This window comes from Barbatula barbatula (assembly GCF_947034865.1).
Source record: "Barbatula barbatula genome assembly, chromosome: 18".
NCBI lineage: Eukaryota > Metazoa > Chordata > Actinopteri > Cypriniformes > Nemacheilidae > Barbatula > Barbatula barbatula.
The window spans coordinates 13,913,256-13,932,268 of NC_136781.1; the positions used below are offsets into that span (position 1 = coordinate 13,913,256).

At 38.4% G+C, this 19,013-nt stretch overlaps 2 protein-coding genes across 2 annotated transcripts; one reads left to right on the forward strand and one right to left on the reverse strand.

The window, feature by feature from the left end:
* Positions 1–53: 53 nt before the first annotated feature.
* Positions 54–12,010, forward strand: LOC306907402 (phospholipid-transporting ATPase VD-like; the record flags this gene model as incomplete). Its single annotated transcript, XM_079479458.1, is given in 16 exon segments — positions 54–261; positions 1,731–1,939; positions 2,678–2,812; positions 4,344–4,881; positions 5,164–5,261; positions 5,366–5,492; positions 6,756–6,940; positions 8,033–8,243; positions 8,246–8,329; positions 8,445–8,521; positions 9,318–9,443; positions 10,026–10,226; positions 10,625–10,705; positions 10,816–10,920; positions 11,554–11,741; positions 11,881–12,010. Coding segments are annotated over 16 exon segments (2,703 nt in total).
* A 3,962-nt stretch (positions 12,011–15,972) lies between these two features.
* On the reverse strand, positions 15,973–18,813 carry fbxl3l (F-box and leucine-rich repeat protein 3, like; the record flags this gene model as incomplete). Its single annotated transcript, XM_079479459.1, is given in 6 exon segments — positions 15,973–16,169; positions 16,172–16,386; positions 16,388–16,472; positions 16,752–16,824; positions 16,828–16,923; positions 18,799–18,813. Coding segments are annotated over 6 exon segments (681 nt in total).
* Positions 18,814–19,013: the final 200 nt, after the last annotated feature.

Below are 19,013 nucleotides of genomic sequence, written 5' to 3' on the forward strand. Positions count from 1 at the left end.
CCTTTAAGATCATGATTCCCGCATCATTGTATGTGTCAATTGAGCTGGTGAAGATGGGGCAGATCTACTTCATTACTCAAGATGTTGAACTCTATGATGAGGAGCTGGACACCCGAGTCCAGTGTCGCTCTCTGAACATCACAGAGGACCTGGGACAGATCCAATACGTCTTCTCGGATAAGACAGGGACCCTCACACAAAACAAGATGGTGTTCCGGCGATGCACCATCATGGGGACAGAGTACTCTCATGCTGAGAATGGTGCATTGATATTGTCTCTGTGCATATCTGTGTCTCTGTGTTCTGTGGTTGTGTTTACCTCAGACTGTCTTAATTGCTGTCTCTTTATTCATCTCTGTTTCTCTGTGTTTATTTCTGTGTTCATCTGCACGGTAATATGTGTTCATCAAACACAGTTTCAGGCAAAAACGTAACTATTTTACGATGTGGCAAATTTTGGCTAATTCGTATGAATTTGTACGATTTTATTTGTACATTTTAGGCTTTCGCACCAGTGACGTTAGGGTTAAGAGCAGGGTTCGTGGTGGGGCTTAAACTTACGGTTTCATATGAAAACGCCACTTTGTAAAATAGTAATTAATTCCTGTCATATCAGGTTGGTTTATCCCTGTTTGTTTTTATCTCTGTTTATGTGTTGATTTATATGGGTCTTTGTTCATCTCTGTGCACTCTGCTTGTGTTAAACTCTGTTTGTGTGTTCATCCCTGTGTTTGTTTCTCTCTCTCTGTGTACTTCTTTGTATGTGTTTACCTCAGACTGTGTTTGTCTCTGTTTTAATCTTTATTTCTATGTGTTCATCTCTGTTTCTCTGTGTTTATTTCTGTGCTCATTTCCATGTATATACTGTATGTGTTCATCTCTGTCTCTGTGTACATCACTGTATTTATCCCTGTTTCTGTGTTTTTTCGTGTCTCTGTGTTAATGTCTGTTTCTCTGTTTATTTCTGTGATCATCTTCACATTAATCTACTGTATGTTAATCTCTGTGTCTCTGTGTTCATCTCTGTTTCATTCTCTGTGTCTTTGTGTTCTCTGTTTGTGTTTATCTCTGTCTCCGTGTTCATCTGTGTGTATCTCTGCATCTTTGTTTTATCCTTGTTTTGTGTTTATTACAGTGTCTATTTATGTATGTATGTGTCTCTGTTTTTTATATCTTATCCATTTCTGTGTTTGTCTCTGTTTTTGTATATATCTCTGTCTCTGTATTTATTTCTGTTTATAAGTGTGTTCATCATGTATCTGTGCTCATCTCTGTGTCTATGTTTGTTTCTGTGTTCATCTCTGTGTCTTTGTGTTCATCTCTGTGTTTCTGTATATTAAGTACACCACTAAACTTATTTGTTTGTGCTATGGGCTGAAATGAAACCTTAAACGGCACAGTTGGTAAGGAGATGTGCAGTAACTTTTCCAAATCATGAAACATACAAACCTCAGATACCTCTTAATAAATCAGACAAAAAATACTATAGAATATAATGGTGAATAGTAAAAATACTTGTGAGTGGGTTTGATTTGGCCTGTAAACAACCACATAGCAATCACCCAGAAGTGCCCTAGCAACAACACAAAATAACAGCAACTACACACCGATGCACTTAAACACTTTTTATGAATTTACATATCAATGGATAGACAACCATCCCAAAACTCTTTTTTAATATTTGTATTATTTTATATTTTTGTTCTGCAATTATTTTGGGGATTCTTCAGCTTCACGCTTGGCAGTTCTCAACGGGGCAAATGAAGAGGAGGAGGTCACCATCTACCAGCAAACAAAGCTTCCTTCACTTTTCTCTCTGGATGAATTACAGGACACACAAGACAAATATCATACCAACCCTCAAGTCACAGCTGCCAAACTGCACAGATCCAACGCCGCAGCAGGTGCTCAAGGTGACATGGCCTTCAGCAGTCCTCTGGTGAGATATAGATGTTTTCATTTATGTTTCAAGATGATTTCTTATATAAGATGAGTCTTTCAGAAAGTGATTCACCTTCTAAGCACCCCTTAAATTCAATGGACATTTTTACAATATTGCGATGTTGAACATAAATGAGAGGACTGTTTTGATAGTATTTAATAATTAATAATCTAAAATGATCAGTTATTTAAAAATAGTTGTTTGCCACAATGGAGAATGACTCAAATGAATGTATTAAATATAATTGATTGAATTGTAATTAAAATACACAGAATATTTCAAATTCAAGTAAAATACAAAAAAAAATTAACTTAATTTCAGTATCAAACAAAACATTATATGAACAAATTATTTTGTTTGGACATCAATTAATCATGCACTTCCAATAGTTCACATGTTCTCTAAAATGGAAAAATCGATGTCTCGTCCCCGTCCTACTTCCATTCTCCTGCATGCTCCCAGTCTTCCCTGCAGATGGCCGAGCAGTTTGGTGTCAGCAATGTTGGCTCTGATCAGCTCTGTTTCGATCTGTTGACATATGGGCCTGCTGGGGTGCATTAAACATGGACTACTGATACTGTACAGATTGTCTCGCCTCCCGCGACGTTGTCATATGACCTTTTGCCATCGTACGATCTTATCATTTTCCATAGATGGAAACATACCGCATGGTCTTGTTCTGGATGATGTCATCGCTTGCGATACACCTGACCATTCGTGTGTTTCCTAAAATAGGAAACAGTGGTGGTTCCAGACAGGACGTTGAAGCTGGAAGTGGACCATCAGACCGGGCCATACTTGGACTTCTTCCTGACCCTGGCCATCTGCAACACAGTGGTGGTTTCTACAATAACATCCCAGAGACAAAGGGTAAGTGCACACGACTGCAGTGACCTTGCTGGAGCCGAAAGGGTCGAGGGACATGACTCACAGCGCAAAAACTGCTCTCATGTCAAAATAATAACAATAATAGCCCGCCATGTGAATTATTTCTAATTATTTCTAGAGTACCTGTGGCTGTGCTCTCATTGCCATAAGATATTTTATTACTGCCCCTGCATGACTAATTCTTCATTGGCTAGTGGTTAGCAGCCCAGTGGTACGTTTTATAATTACTCCATTTTAATTCTTCGACAAGCAGCAATGGCTCACTTGGTCCAGGCAATTATATTTTCCATCAGTTAGACGAACGCTCTCCCCCATGTCCACCCCACACGTCTGTAATGAGTCCGGTTTTAAAGAAGTTTAGCGTAGCTGAGAATCCTTCACTGCTGGTCACTGCTAATTTCCCAAATTGCCTTAGAGGACCCTGGGCAAAGCACTTTGTCCGGGGTGGAAATTATATTTGGCCTCAGACCCGTAGCGCCGAGACGTTCAAAGACATTGGGTCAACATTAATTAAGTTGATTACCAATGGAGCATGATTGTATCACCCTGGGTCTATCAGAAGTTGAGAAGCGGTCACAATGTTTGCTGAAGAAGTGGATTATTAGAATTTCAAAGCATTATGGAAGAACATGGGCTCAGTTTCAATATTTCCAACTCGAATGTGAAACTGTATAATAAAACAGATTTATTTCAGAACATAGCCCACTTACCTAAAACCATGGTTGCCAGGTCCATGGTTTTCCCGTGGAATTGGGCTACTTTGAAATTGTTCCTAAGGGTTGTTTTTTATTTTTTGGCGCATAGATTTTGTTCGTCTGCTAATATTCATAAGGTAAAATGTACACTATTTGTACTTAATGAGCATGTCGTTTTTGGAGTATGTTTAGGATTACTAACACACAATGATATTTAAGAGGAAATTGTGTTTAGTGCAGTGACTGTAAAACTTATATTTAGGTATGAAAGTGACGTTTTGGGTTTGTTATTTGAGCTGGGGTCCCTGGGTTTTATTAGGCGCATATTTGGCAACCCTACCTAAAACCTTCTGAAAAATCAAGATATTTTGAGAAATGTCTAAATGGTTTTGTGTCCATAACGCGGATGCCAATAGGGGCAAATTTTGTGTTACCAACGTTCTCTAAAACAGTGGTTCAAAAAACTGGGGGCCTTGACCCCCTAGGTGGCCCCGAGATGGATCCAGAGGGACCATTTGTGGCATTTTATAACATTTAGAAATGTTTGATACATTCTGTGCAATCGAATGTCCGACAAATAAGACCACCATCCAAAATATTTTATCTTCCAGCATTGTATAGTTAAATATGTTTTTGGATTAATACAAATTCTATGTTTAAGATAATAGTGTTTCGGAAATGACATGGTATGCCTTATATACTGTAAAAAACATGGCATTTTGTTTATATTGTATAGTATGCAGTAAGCAGTGTGCTAGCATTCCTGTCTGAAGATACTGTAGCTCATGTGAAGCAAATAAATGCAAATTATATTCCAGGTCACAGGAAGACGAAACTCCTCATGCTCATCAAGTTCGTTTTCTTCCATGCGGGACTGGTTCAGAAAGAGTTCTGTGCGGAAGGTGTTCCCCTACATGAAGTTCTCCAATCGTACAGAGGAAAAACTCTCAGATCCATTTGTCATAGATGATGATGACCCCGACATAATGCACATCCCCAGAGTCTCAGATACCACAGAAGATCATCCATACTTCATCTCGAGAAAGGTCAAATCAAAGAAAGAAAAACACAGTCCAGCGGATTCAGAAGAGGTGTGTTATGAAGCACACAGCCCAGATGAGGCTGCACTGATACATGCAGCGAAGGCTTATGGATTCACCATGGTGGAACGGACTCCACATCACGTGACTGTCAAATTACCCAACGATGTGCTTGTAAAGTTTGAAGTGCTGGATGTGTTGACCTTTGACTCCACCAGGAGGAGAATGTCTGTAATAGTGCGCCACCCAGACACCAAGGAAATCATCATGTACACCAAAGGAGCTGATTCAGTCATCATGGAGAGACTTTTTTCAGGTAAGAATCATTTTGAAAGCGTAAGGCCAGCACAAATATTCATAGAATTTATTGCAAATACTTAATAATGTTTGTGCTATTATTTTAAAAGGAAGATTATGTAAATTCCTGGGAATCAGCAATGAGTTTTATTGTTAGAAATTACTTCATAATGTATTAATGTTTACATTTTTCAATTAAAAGGAAAAATAATTGTTTTATTATTTTATGTAACGTATTATAAAGTGGGTAGGAAAATGTACTGAATTACAGGAATCTCTAAAGCCAAACTGTTTCCCACAGACATGTCACAACCGGATAAACAAATTGCAGTAAAAACCCAGAAAGACCTTGACATGTATGCCGGGGATGGATTACGAACGCTGTGTTTTGCCAAAAAGGTACCGGCTTCAGAGCAGTGAGTGCTTTGCTTTTAATATATTACTTTGTCTCACTAAGTCCATTTCAAAGCTGTCTCGCTTATGACAAGATCTCCCTCCTCAAGGTTATCAGTGAAGAAGAATACAGGGCTTGGTCTGCTATCAGACAGGAGGCACTTTCAGCCATTGATGAGAAAGAGGAGCGACTTATGGACAGCGCAAACTGCATAGAAAACAACTTCAGCCTGCTGGGTAAAACCTGTGTTCCCTTAACATACAATTACTAACAGTTATTAAACATAAAAGAATATAATATTAAACCAGAATCATACGCTGAATAAGTATGCAAACGCCAACACAAATCTCCAATTAAAGCTCACCGTTCAAGAGAGCTACCAAATGCTATGTCAGTTCATACAGTAACCTAAACCATTACAATTTTGATGTAGTGGCCATCACATCGCATTATGAATTGCATTTTGGCACATTTCAGGACATTGAAAATTGATATTACATGGGATTGTTTGCGTCATACTTGATGTATTGCATACTTCATATTTTGTCCTGGTTTTAATGAAATCACAATAATATTTTTGTATTTTCCTGCAGCCTGATAGGTACACGGTAATTGCTTTCTAACTTTATTTTAAGTTTTAATAAGCAATGCACCAAAAACAACTTATTATAAATAATAAGTTGAATCGACATTTGATATTCATTTGTTATTTCTTTAAAATATCTTAAAAAAAAGTTTAGTTTTCAAATTATAAATAATAAGTTGAATTGACATTTGATATTGATTTGATATTTCTTTAAAAGTAAAGACACAAAAAGGTATATTGGTCTAGAGTAGATCATTGTGCAAAGCAGAGGTCATGGGTTCGACCACAAGCAACACACATACTAAAATAAATGGTGGTATATAGCACTAAAAGCGGTTCTTGGCTCGTAATCATAGGGGAACCACTTTTAGTGCTATATAGCATCATATCTTGGTGCTTCAGCGGTTCTTCAGCGGTTCTTTGAGATGACTGAGTTGCTACTGTATATAGAACCGCTGAAGAATCATACAGGGGCTTAACAGGTTCTTTATACAGAAACGGCCTTGGTCCTTGGTCACCTTGGTCATCCCAATGAACTACTGACGCACCAAGATATGATGCTATATAGCACTAAAAGTGGTTCCCCTATATGATTACGAGTCAAGAACCACTTTTAGTGCTATATTCCACCAGTTTTCATTTTCTGCTAAAATCAAAGCAAATAGAAACAACACTTGTAATTGAAATTTGGGAGAAATATTGTTGGTAGTTGATAGTAAGTGATCATTTGACCTAAACACATGCCTATATTTCCAAATCTGTCTTTTACAAAGTCTCTAAATTCTTTCCGCAGCTGTATATGTATAAATTGAATTCAAAAGTTGCTTTGGATAAAAGTGTCTGCAAAATTACGGAAAAACATTTGTGATGCTTTAAATGTCGCTTGACCATCCAAAATTGAAATCGCCCTCAGGGGCTACAGGGATCGAGGACCGACTCCAAGAAAACGTTCCAGAATCCATCCAGGCTCTGAGACGGGCTGGCGTGCAGGTGTGGGTTCTGACAGGAGACAAACCTGAGACGGCCATCAACATCGCATACTCCTGCAAGCTGCTAGACAATGAAGACCTGGTGGTCACCTTCACCACGATGAAGAAGGTGCCAAACTATTTTCTGTTCTTCAGCTCTCCTTAAATAATACATGATTGTAATTTTGTGGATTGTGCAGACTTTCTGAAGAAATGCGTATTGCTCTGTAGTTTCGTTGTTAGAGATTTATTGAGGTTTTTTGATATGCTTCATGGAAGTATTGTTCAGATTGGTTTGGATATATTTGACGAGAAAACATTGAATTGTTGTCTTGAGCAGAGGTCTCCATTTTCTCTTACATTTTCATTGCCGTCTTGGAGAAAAAAATGGTCTATTAACATTAACATTAATGCATTTGGCAGGCACTTTTAGCGATCTACTGTGGGATATTTTTGTCAGTATGTGTGTTTGTGGAATCGAAGCCATGACCTTTGCACTGCTAATGCAATGCTCTACCAGCTGAGCTACGGGAACAGCAGTCGAGATCACATTTGCGATTCAATGTTAACACATTAACATCCCCTCAAGACTAAAGTTCTACATCTCATATTCAAACCAAAATGCATTTGCAACGATTTGTCAGATGTGCTGTTTTTCCTTCTATGGCTGCTCGAGTGTGTGTTTTAGAGAGCTGAGAAAACAAGCGCTTTCACCATTCTGAATGGCTCATATTGCTCCACTGTAATCCCATTTTCACACTTCTGAGGAGGGCAGGAAACCGTTCTAGTTTCATTTCAACATTAAATCCCTTCCAGAAGTCTTCCGTATATTGTTTTACACACATTTCATGAAATTGCGCTTCTTAAATTATGCATCTGTTGTGGTTGTGGTCTTTCATAAGACCCGGGATTATTTGTCATCATCTTTCATGTCTTTTTTGTTCTCTAAATAGAAATGTGTTTGGAAACTGTAACATAAGCCTTTTATGTAACATAGTGAAATGGGCAACAACTGAAAAATTTAATTTAGACATAACCCAGATATGCTGACAAACCAGACACGTGAAGACATTTAAAGGAGCAGCAACAAAGCATATTGAAACGAGAGTTGTAATGTCCGCTGTGTAGAGATGTGTGAGCTCATGAATATTAATTAGTATTACCTAAACCGATTAATGTTCATAAACTAAACACTGTAACCATATCTTGTTTATTATTGCAGTCCGTGTGTAAAATGAGGTTAGAAGACACGCTGGGAGAGGCGAGACGGAGCGCCGGATTGAATTCGCAGTTCAGGGGTCATAACTCCACATTTACTGGGTCATCGGTGGAGCCCAGCATCGGGCTGGTGATAGATGGGCCGACCCTGAGCATGGCAATGTCAGACGAATTGGTGGACCAGTTTGTGGAGCTTTGCAAACTCTGCCGGGCGGTGCTTGCTGCAGAGTTACTCCGCTTCAGAAGAGCGACGTGGTTAAACTGATACGACACAAATTGAGGGTCATGACCCTCGCCATAGGTAATGAAAGATCTGTTTTGAGTTGGTGGGGTTTATTAAGGCATTTGTGTTTCAGTGACAATACTCCGCTGGGAATTTCTGGTGTGTAATGATATAATGATTTGTGGCCTAACAGGTGATGGTGCCAATGACGTGAACATGATTCAGGCTGCAGATGTCGGCATTGGAGTTTCTGGACAGGAAGGCATGCAGGTATGAGTTCTGGTCTAAAGCTTACAGAATCCAAATGGGAAGTATTTTCTCAACAGATTTAAAGGGATAGTTCACCCAAAAACATTTATCCTGCCATACTTTACTTCGAGTAGTATTAATATTCTGTATAAATATCTTTGTTCTTATGAACACAGAGAAAGATATTTGGAAGAACGCTTATAACCTAAATGTTATTGGACCCAACTGACTTCCAGTAGGAAAATTGACATTATATTTTTCTTGTTCTGTTAAACACAATTTTAAACAGTATTTTTATGTAGGACAGACGGTTCTGGGGCACTTTTGACTACCTTTTACATTTTTCCTACTATGGTAGTCAATGGGGTACAATAATTGTTTGGTGCATGAATTAAAATAAAAGAGTACCCCAAACACATACATTGGACTAGATTTCACAATTTGACAATTATTGTATGGCATATAAGTGTTAGATCGTTGAAATATACAGTGATTTACTTGAGAGCGAGAGCTTTCAGTTGATAGCCTATATGACTCATCTATGTTTTGTAAGAGGGGGTTTGGAAAGACATATTAATATCTTATTATGTTCTTTTATGTAACATAAATGCAAAATTGGCACTGGTAAGAAAGCGGAGGTTCCAAGCTTCAAAAGATACCATGCATATCTAGTTTTGTGCTCTGCAATTTACAGATTTGATGATGCAATATTGTAACCGCTGATGAGAGGTTAAAGCACTGAAAATATCGATCAATATAAAACCTTCATGTTATTGACTGGATCAGCTGTGTTAACTGTTATGGTTATGTTTTATAGGCAGTTATGGCTAGTGATTTCGCCATCACTCGATTCAAACATTTGCAGAGACTGATGCTGGTTCACGGACATTGGTGCTACTCAAGACTGGCCAATATGGTCATCTATTTCTTCTACAAGAATGTGGTATGTATCAACTTGGCCACCAAACCATAAAAACGCACTTCATCGTAACATTAAGGTTATGCATTAAAACAGACCCCTACCCAAGGATTAACAACAATACCTAATATGTTGCAGCTAGTCCTATTACTTCCTATTGTCCTATATTACTTTTCTATGAGACCAGACCTGCACCTGGTAGACAATACATTTAGCAAAAGTTATTTATACTTGGGGAAATATTATTTTTTTAGCAAGCGCTAAAATGCTAAAAGCCAACAAGAACATCTTAGCAACTACATTCTATATCGATGCCCTGGCAACCACCCACAACATCTTAGTTCATGCGCAAAGTGCAAATACAAGTAGACATTTCTCTAGAAAATGGTAAAATCCACGGTTAGCTCTGTTCCAATGAAAATCAATCAACTTTGTTGCCACCATGTCAAGAAATGAAGGATAATCTACATTTTAATGCTAACTGTACATCACAGCATGTCATATTTTTTTCTTTTTGGGAGATTTGAAATGACTTTCATTCTGTTCATTATTTACTTTGACTTTAACAGGAAATGTGCAACTGACATTCTGTTTGGTCTCACTCAGGCATATGTGAACCTTCTGTTCTGGTATCAGTTCTTCTGTGGCTTCTCCGCCACAGCCATGATTGACTACTGGCTCATGATTTTCTTCAACCTCCTCTTCACATCTGCCCCTCCAATTATGTTTGGGATTATGGACAAAGAGGTGTCCGACTCCACCTTACTCAGTCTACCTGAGCTGTATAGGAGAGGACAGCAGAAGGAGGTGAGAAATCCCTTATGAAAATCTACTATTGTCAAATTGACTATTTTACCATAGTTGATCCGTAGTAATTACAGTATATTAGATAAGTATCCATTTCATCTTCTGTTTAATTTTCATGACACCAGTGGCTGGTTATTGTTTGGAAATGTGTAAAGACGTTCTTATAATAGAGGCCACGGTGTGCTTTTTCGAAACCATGGTTACGTTGATCTTATTGCACCGAGGAGCCAGCCATAGACTTTCCTATATATACCCCTGTTAAACTGCTAGGAGAATGGTACATTGTCAAAAGGGCCATCTGCTCTTTGTAAATAATAGTATAATTAGTTTCTTTTCTGCCAGCAAAATCTCTCAAACGGTCAGTGCATTTCCTTTTATATTCAACTGTTTGTTTACAGGGATACAGACGTTCAACTTTCTGGATCGCTATACTTGATGCATTTTATCAGAGTCTGGTTTGCTTCTTTATTCCGTACTGGGTAAGAATACAGTTAAATCTGCCTCTCTGTTGCACTTGAGTCATTTGTCAAGTTTATTTAATATATTGTAGAGGATAGTATTATCTGATCGCTGCTTGTGCTTTCTCAAGACGTACAACGGTTCAGACATAGGCATATTCTCATTCGGAACTCCTATGAACACAATTTCTCTCTTCACCATCATCCTGCATCTGGCCATTGAGATTAAGAGCTGGGTGAGTTCTTCTGTACTGCCAGAAACCAAGAACACTACATTTATCTTTTGAAATTCATAATTCATAACATTGACTTAATAGTAGAGCTACTTTTGTCTCTACTACTGCACACAGCATTGACAATGTATAAGTCAGGGTGAATAAAAGGCAAGCCTTAAAGGGATAGTTCATCCAATAATCAAGATTCTGTCATCATTTATTCACATCATGTGGTTGAAAACCTGTACTGTATATGACTCCGACTTCTGCGAAACACAAAAGAACGGTGGCACCCATTGACTTCTATTGTATAGACACTAAAGCCACTAACCAAGCCACCGTTTGGTTACCAACATTCTTCAAAATACCTTCTTTTGTGTTCAGGAGGAAAAAGAAAGTTACGCGGGTTTGAAATGACATAAGGATGAGTAGATGATGAACGAATGTTTATTTTGGGTGAACTATTACTTAAAGAATCTAGGATTTGCATACGAAGCAGTTATACGGTAATGTGTTCACCTTAATGATGCTCTAACCTTAAAGATTTCAAACCGTCCTTCCTTTCAAAGTTTTAAGATCTATCTTTATAGATACGATTAAATCGTATTTTCCCTTTTTGACCCCTTTAAAAGTTATATACTGTTTGACTTACAGACAGTTGTACACTGTGCGGTCATGATAGGCAGCGTGGTCGCGTACTTCGTCGTGACACTGGCCTACAGCGCCATCTGCATCAGCTGCAACCCTCCATCTGACCCCTACTGGATCATGCACAAACAAATGGCCGATCCAATGTTCTACCTCGTCTGCATTTTAACAACAGTTGTTGCTTTGCTGCCAAGGTAGTGTATTCAGACATCCTCTATTACAATATCATCTACTTCTTACCCCACTTATGCTCCTTCAGCACTGCCAATTGAATATGAAACAATTGTATTCAAATGACAAAAGGCTCGGCATCTCCTGTTTGGTCTTTTCCAGGTACACCTTTCACGTCCTAAAGGGAACGCTGGTCCCCTCCTCACACCTCCGTGCGCGGCAGCTCGAGCGTCCACCCTCCCTCCTACCGGGTGAGGGGCGTGGCCTCGGAGACACGTGGGCGTCGTCTTGACACGGGTCCCAGAAGACATCTGTATAAAAGTGAAAGCGATGTGTATGTTTCGCACACATTGATGCAGCATCTGAAGCAGGTTGTTTATGAATCATCTGTATCATAGGCGGAGTTTGACATTCGAGCCAGGGGGGGCAAAAAAAAAAATCATTGTAGCAGCTGGGACCTGGGCTATCAATTGGGGAACACAGCACTAAAACATATGGACACAGCAAACATGCTAAATAAACACATATATTTATTTTTAACCCAAAGAAGAAGAAAAAACAGTACAACAATACAAACATTCTATTAGTAAACAGGTAAGCCACGTTGCATCGCATCTTTGGACACAATTAGGATCAACGCAATAAAATGCGGACCACTTTTGTTAAAATATCATCTTCAACCAAAACGAAAAGATTTTTAAAGTTTTTCTTTCCTTTTTTCAAAACACATTGTGGCAATGAGAGCCATTAAAAAACAAGTTATATTTCGCATTTTGTAGTACTTCATGAAACATTTAAAACATTTTGAGACAAGGGGAAAAAATAAAAAATACGCCATGTGAGAGGCTACAGTATGCATAGATACAAAATTGCCTTTCTCTTATAAGTGTGACAAGACGGAACATTTTCAACTGACAGTCACACAATACTCCCCACTTTTAATTTTTATATCAGTGGGACCCCCGTCCCCATCCCTCAAAAGACAGCATATTGAAAGCAGTGTGTTGAGTTTAACAGTAGACAGTAAACAGTAGACTGAATCATTTCTAACGGAATACTCAAGCCAAGGGTAATTCTTGTAGAAGTAAGTGGAAAACGATCGTTTTGTACTTCCAAAACATTTTGAGGGGAATTGGGGCAGAGCAGGTTGCTTGGGACAGCCGTGTTTTTCTCCAAGATCATCTGTGTTGGTGTTACCTAGTGCAGCTAGTGCATCTGTGGCCGTGGGGTGAACGTCAGGACTGCTAGCGGTTGCTGCTGATCCAGAGCTGCTCGGTGTATCCTCCAAGTTCACAGCGGTGTCTGTTTGCCTGTCGTCATAATCGGTTACTGTTGTTTGTGTTGTATCTTTGTTAGATCCAGAAGACTGAATATCTGTGTCATTTGGAGCTCGACGTTTTAAAAATCTCCTTATGTCCATATTTTTGTCCATAGCTGGCTGAGAATCGCTGGACTTACGTTACTTGTCACATGACCCAGAGCCCTGAATTTTTTTTTTACTAAAGGAGTATATGAAATCAGATGTATTACCTACCACCATTTAGTTGTTTTGTTTTATTTAAGATATTTATAATATATAATTTTTTTAAAGAATGCAATTATTTTTTTTGTTGAAACAATGCAATTACCCGTTTCAGCCGCCAGGGGGGGCAATGCTCCCCCTGCCCCCCCGCAAACTCCGCGCATGATCTGTATGCCTCGAAGCTGTGCATTTCAATTTTAAATGCGCTCTCTGCTCAAGGGAACCATCTGCACGAGCATCGCTCGTTGCCTGCTGTGTTTCCGAGGTTCACGTTTACACCCCCTGATCGATACACCTGAATAATTTCTCCTCAACACCCGAATCTCATCTGCCGCTCTCTGTAGATGCAGCTGAGCCTTTTTCCTCCTGCCAGACCGACTTCCTGTTGTCATGTGGACACATTACGCACTCGCGATCATGTAATAATTGAGGTTTGCAGATGTTACATAATATATCTTCGGGGCTTGTGCGCGGTGACAGAAATACAAGGAGGCTTTTAAGTAACCGTAATGGTTGTTATGTTAGAAGAAAAGCAAGCTTGCGTCTGTATGTTTGTATGTTTGTGTGCGCGTAACACGCTCGTGCGTCTGCATTTGAATGTTTAATTGCCTCTCTGACGTTTGTGTGACGCTCACCAGCCACGATGGGGTGATGACCTCATAAACAGATAGAGAGAGCGAGGATGTCTTTGTATCCTGATATAGTGTGTTACTGCAGCTAAAGCTCAGTTTGTAGACAAGAAAAGGCATTTTTATGTAATGATGTCAGATGGGCTTCTGACGGATTGCTTCTGCTATCTAGTGGTGGTGCGATGTGCTGCAAGTATGACCATCTATGAAAGGGATACTCCATCTAAAAATGGAAAGTCTGTCATGAATTACTCACCATCTAGTTGTTCCAAACATGTATGCATTTCTTTGTTGCGTTGAACAAACAGAAATATATCTGGAATTATGTCAGCAACCAACGATTCTGAGGCAGCGTTGACAACAAGAGTAGGGAGCTTGTTTTAGTCATTTCTGTTGAACACAAAATGATATATTTTGAGGAATGTAGGAAAACATACAGTTCTGCGGCACCTTTGACTACCATCTAAATGTTTCGTACTATGCCAGTCGATGGTGCTTCAGAAATGTTGGTTGCCAACACTATTCCAAAATATCTCTCTTTGTGTTCAACAGAACAAAGAAACGCATACCAGTTAGAGGGTGAGTCATTCATGACAGAATTTCCATTTTTAGATATTACAAGATGGTTGAATGTTTTAAGAACAGATCCTTTATTCAACCCTCATAGGCGGTGTTTTCATTTACTGTACACTTACTGAAATGTTTATTTAAATCGTGAAATATATATTTAATTGGCGGTATTACAGGTGAATAGGATCACATTTCCCCTTTGAATTAATTTAAATGAGACTTTTTAACATTAAAGAATGTTTGTTTGTATGTTTAAAATATGCAAATTGGAGTGGACATTGGATGATAATGTTTTTTTTTGTCAGGTTGTTCATCAAATAAAGTAAACATGAATCTTTGATTGAGATTGATATTTACGTTATTTGTTCCCTGAAATTGCCAATGTGTTTATTGTTCATCAATATCATCAATGTTTCCCTTAAAGCGTTAAAGTCAGTGTAAATATTTCAAGAAAAACACAAATTAACGCTAAAAAAAGAAACACGCAACATTTTGTCATATGCAATGGTCTTCATAAGTGACCTCCCTTTTAAATACTGTTTTGAGTCAACCTTCCATTTTAGGAAAGACTGTTCATAGTTTAAGATTAATGAGAGTTGTTTTGTGAATTGTCAAATTATAGCTTCGGTTTGTTTTATCTATATTGGATTTACACAAAATACAGATTTGTCACAGGTCTCAGAGAAACTACACTATTTTACAATGACGCAGAAATAAAAAATATAGTATAAAGTATAAATTGATCAGCATATTTGTATATAAAGCACATTTGTATTAATAAATATTATATAGCTGTGTGCATATATTAAATAAAAAATATAAACTATGTCAAATACATTTTAAAGCATTACAAGGACAACAAAACAGCTTGAGCTGTTTATAGGCATATCCAAATTACCAAAATTATTATGAATACATTTACTAAAAATAAAAAATAAAGTATACAACAATTGTTTTACTCAAGTGAGACATAAATAAATTAACTCTTATCATAATGCTTAAATATTGGTTTGGGAATTCCTTATAACTGTAGATCTTTAATCCAAATTCTATTTAAGTAATTGCAAAATAAAAACATAAATGTATTGAATTTATTTGAGATTATTGTTGGATAGGTTAGGCCCAAAAATACCAGCAACCTGTCTCAGAGGACAATTATCATGTGTGATTGAGTTTTATAAAAAGAGCTGCTTTCGTGTGCACGCACGTGTGTGGAATTGTAAACACATGGCATGAAAATCCCCTCTTATGTAAGATCCAATCACAAATTCTGTTTCTACTACAGCAGCTCGCAGCATTTTTACACCTAATGATTTTCCAGATGTGAAGTCAGATGTTTTTTTCCCCATGATATATTTAAATTACCCAATTCTGTTTAATGGTTACCATGCCTGCCAAATGCAAACAGCTTGTCTGAATAATAAGTAGACTAGAGTGTACATTTTAATGACAAGTGCATCTCTGTAAAAACGTCCGCGCCTTTTTTCATATTTGGTAGCGACAGGGCAAGTTGGCATATTTACCACGTGGGCATTATACTATATCTGGGAACCAAATGCAGCCCAGATGTTTGGAGACCTCCCTGATTTGCTCAATGTTGAACGTGTTGTCAGAAATAAGCACTTCCTCCATGATGGACAGCTGGCTCAGACGACCGCTACACATCTTTACAAACTCCACAAATCCAATGCAAGTGACCTCACACTCGCCCAGATCAATGGCGGTGAGGGGATCAGCTCTTCCTTCAACATGTCTTTGCTGACTGCATGGCCAAAATACAGGTGCGTGACGGGCGTCTCCTTGCAAAAGACCACTTCCGCATAAAGGAAAAAGTACATGACGATGTTGACCTGCGGCGAGTGGCCGATGAGGGCGTCCCAGCTGCTCTTCTTGATGGTGTGGAACTGGGTTTGGCCCAGGTTCTCACTCACCATTTCGATCCGGAGGGATCAGAATAAGCTCAGCGCTCAGCAGGTGGTAGTTAAGAGCCAGTTCCCGCAGGCCGTGGCATTGATCAGCCACACAGAGGATGCCTGGATGGGCTGGAAACCACATGATGAGTTCATAAATAAGGGCTGATTACAGTAGCAAAACTGTGTGTACTGTGTGCATGGACAATACTGACAAAACAAGTCACGGGAGGGTTGAACTGGCGCATTTGAAAACAGACAGGAGAATATTAAAATATACAGAATTTAGAGATAAGTTTGTGAGGATGGGTTGATATTATAATAGCCCTAATTTGGATGTTAACTGTAGAGGATGTAAGTTTATATTCACATTTTCCATGACTCATATGACATCATACTGACCAGCAGGAGATACGTGAGGACAGCTGCTCATCTTCAGAAGCTTGAGCATGTCACTGTTGTTGGCCACCAACACCTATAAGGAAGAATCATCAACGGGTGTGTCATCTATTTTCATAGAGGACAGCAACTTTGAATTCACAAACACTACCGTCATCGCTGACACAAAGTGCGACTGAGAACAGACCAGACAAGACAGACAAAGTTAGTTCTGTTGGATATCTGCATAAAGCTGCTAAGATGGCAAGCCCGTATAGCAAGGAACACTATTTATATTTTATAAATCTAGTTAATTTCTGGTTCACACAAAAAGCATGAACTGGTCAACCCACTGATTCAGCACAAAAGTGTTTCCCGAGTGTCATTTTTGTATTCTTTTCTTTTGTTTTATGGACACCAAAACAATAATACAGTATCTGCTCATTGAACATTTCATTTCATTGAACATTCCAGCATTAATATGTGGATGTTTTCCACTTGATACATTAAGACATCTATACTGCGTTTGACATAAACGTATTAAGATAATTTATGAAAGATATGTAAGAGCATCCGAAGGTGTTTTGAGGTTCAGGTCCAGGCAAGTTCAGTTTCACAACAGACTCAAGAGTAAACAGAATAAATAAACTGTGGTTGGGACTATTGTGCACAAAAGTGCTTTCGTACTTTAAATTTTTGTCTAAGGAGATTTTATGTGTGATTTTATGCATCTGTTCATAATGTTGTCAGAAAACGGTTTGGACAGAACCCAATTGCAGGTAGCCGTAGGTTAAAAATTAAACAAACTTTATTTAAATGAACAAACCCACAGGGGGGAAAACAAGAAACCAAAGAGTTGCAACAAAACAAACACTACCGACGATGGGGACAAAACAAGGTCCTTAGAAAAACTAAATAATAAATCCACAAACTTTGGAACAGGAACAACAGGTAATCCAAAAATACGATCCACAAACGAAGTACTAGACGCTGTCAGTATCAAATAGTAACTATCAGACAGTAAACTCAAGACAATGCACCAACAAAGGACAGAGGGAAAGTGGAGCTATATTAAAGGGAGACACTAATCAGGGCTGATTATACAGAGAGAGCGGTAGCAGGTGACTGGAATGAAACACTAAGGGAAAGCTAACAGGAGGAATGAACGGAGCAGGTGAGGGGAATGAAACCCTAAAGGGAAGATTGACCAGGGATGGTGACAAGACTAAACACTAATGGCATGACTAACGGAGAAACAAGGGCAGGGCTGAGAGACATGACAGGAGGACACGTGGTGCCAAGTAACAACAAAAGCCACGTGTCTCCACACCTAACACAACAAAACCCAAAATACGTGGCAATGTCATGACTCTACCCAAGGAGCTGGAAACCTTGAGACAGGAAGGACAGAGTCCTGACAAATGTGTATAACAAAAAGACGCAAAACCTTGTTAACTGAAGGGCTAGCATTTTCAGAGATGTGGGGCTTCCAAGGTTTCCATTTGCTCTCTATTCCTTATCTAAAAAACCTTAACAAATTCCATCATTCTAATTACTTTCCATTAAGCGATGTTGTGTGAAGGGTCAAACTGAACCCAAAGCATTGACACCTTTCGAAAAGTATTTGAAAACCTTCAAAGTCTTCAAAATGGTCAGCAAAAAATACTTTCATATAGTAATAACATAACTATTTGAAAATAGTTACGTTTTTATATATTTGTCCCATGCCTAAACAGTGTGAGGTTTTTTCTTTTGTTGTGTTTTTTAGGAATTTGAAGCATCTATGAGAATCAACAGCTTCTTCTGGTTTCTGCAGGAACTCAATTCAGAGATTCAGAGTGCTCAGCAATGAAATGTACAGATAACATATATAAAATCAAAAAGTTATGTTTTGGCCCAATATTTTATTTCAAATATTAGTAATTTAAATTGGGAGTAAAAAGCAAATAAAAAATAAAATGTGAGTAATTTATTAAGTCTTTTGGGGATCAATTTAATCCCACACATTAAATCATGGCTAAAATTGAGGGTTAAAAATTGTATTGTAAGAGTGAAATGATTTGTGTTGTACCTGTGAAACGTCCATGATTCTGTGCAGCTGTCAAGCTTGTGCATTAAAAAGTTGGATTCTTATTGTTTTACAATATTATATGAATAACATTTGGATTTAGCATTGAAACCCCATAAATCAATCTTGCTTTCATTGATTTTCACACTGTCCACAAAACATTTCAATATCTCTAAAAGAGTTACCTTGAAGCTGACGTACTGCAGGTGTTGAGCGTG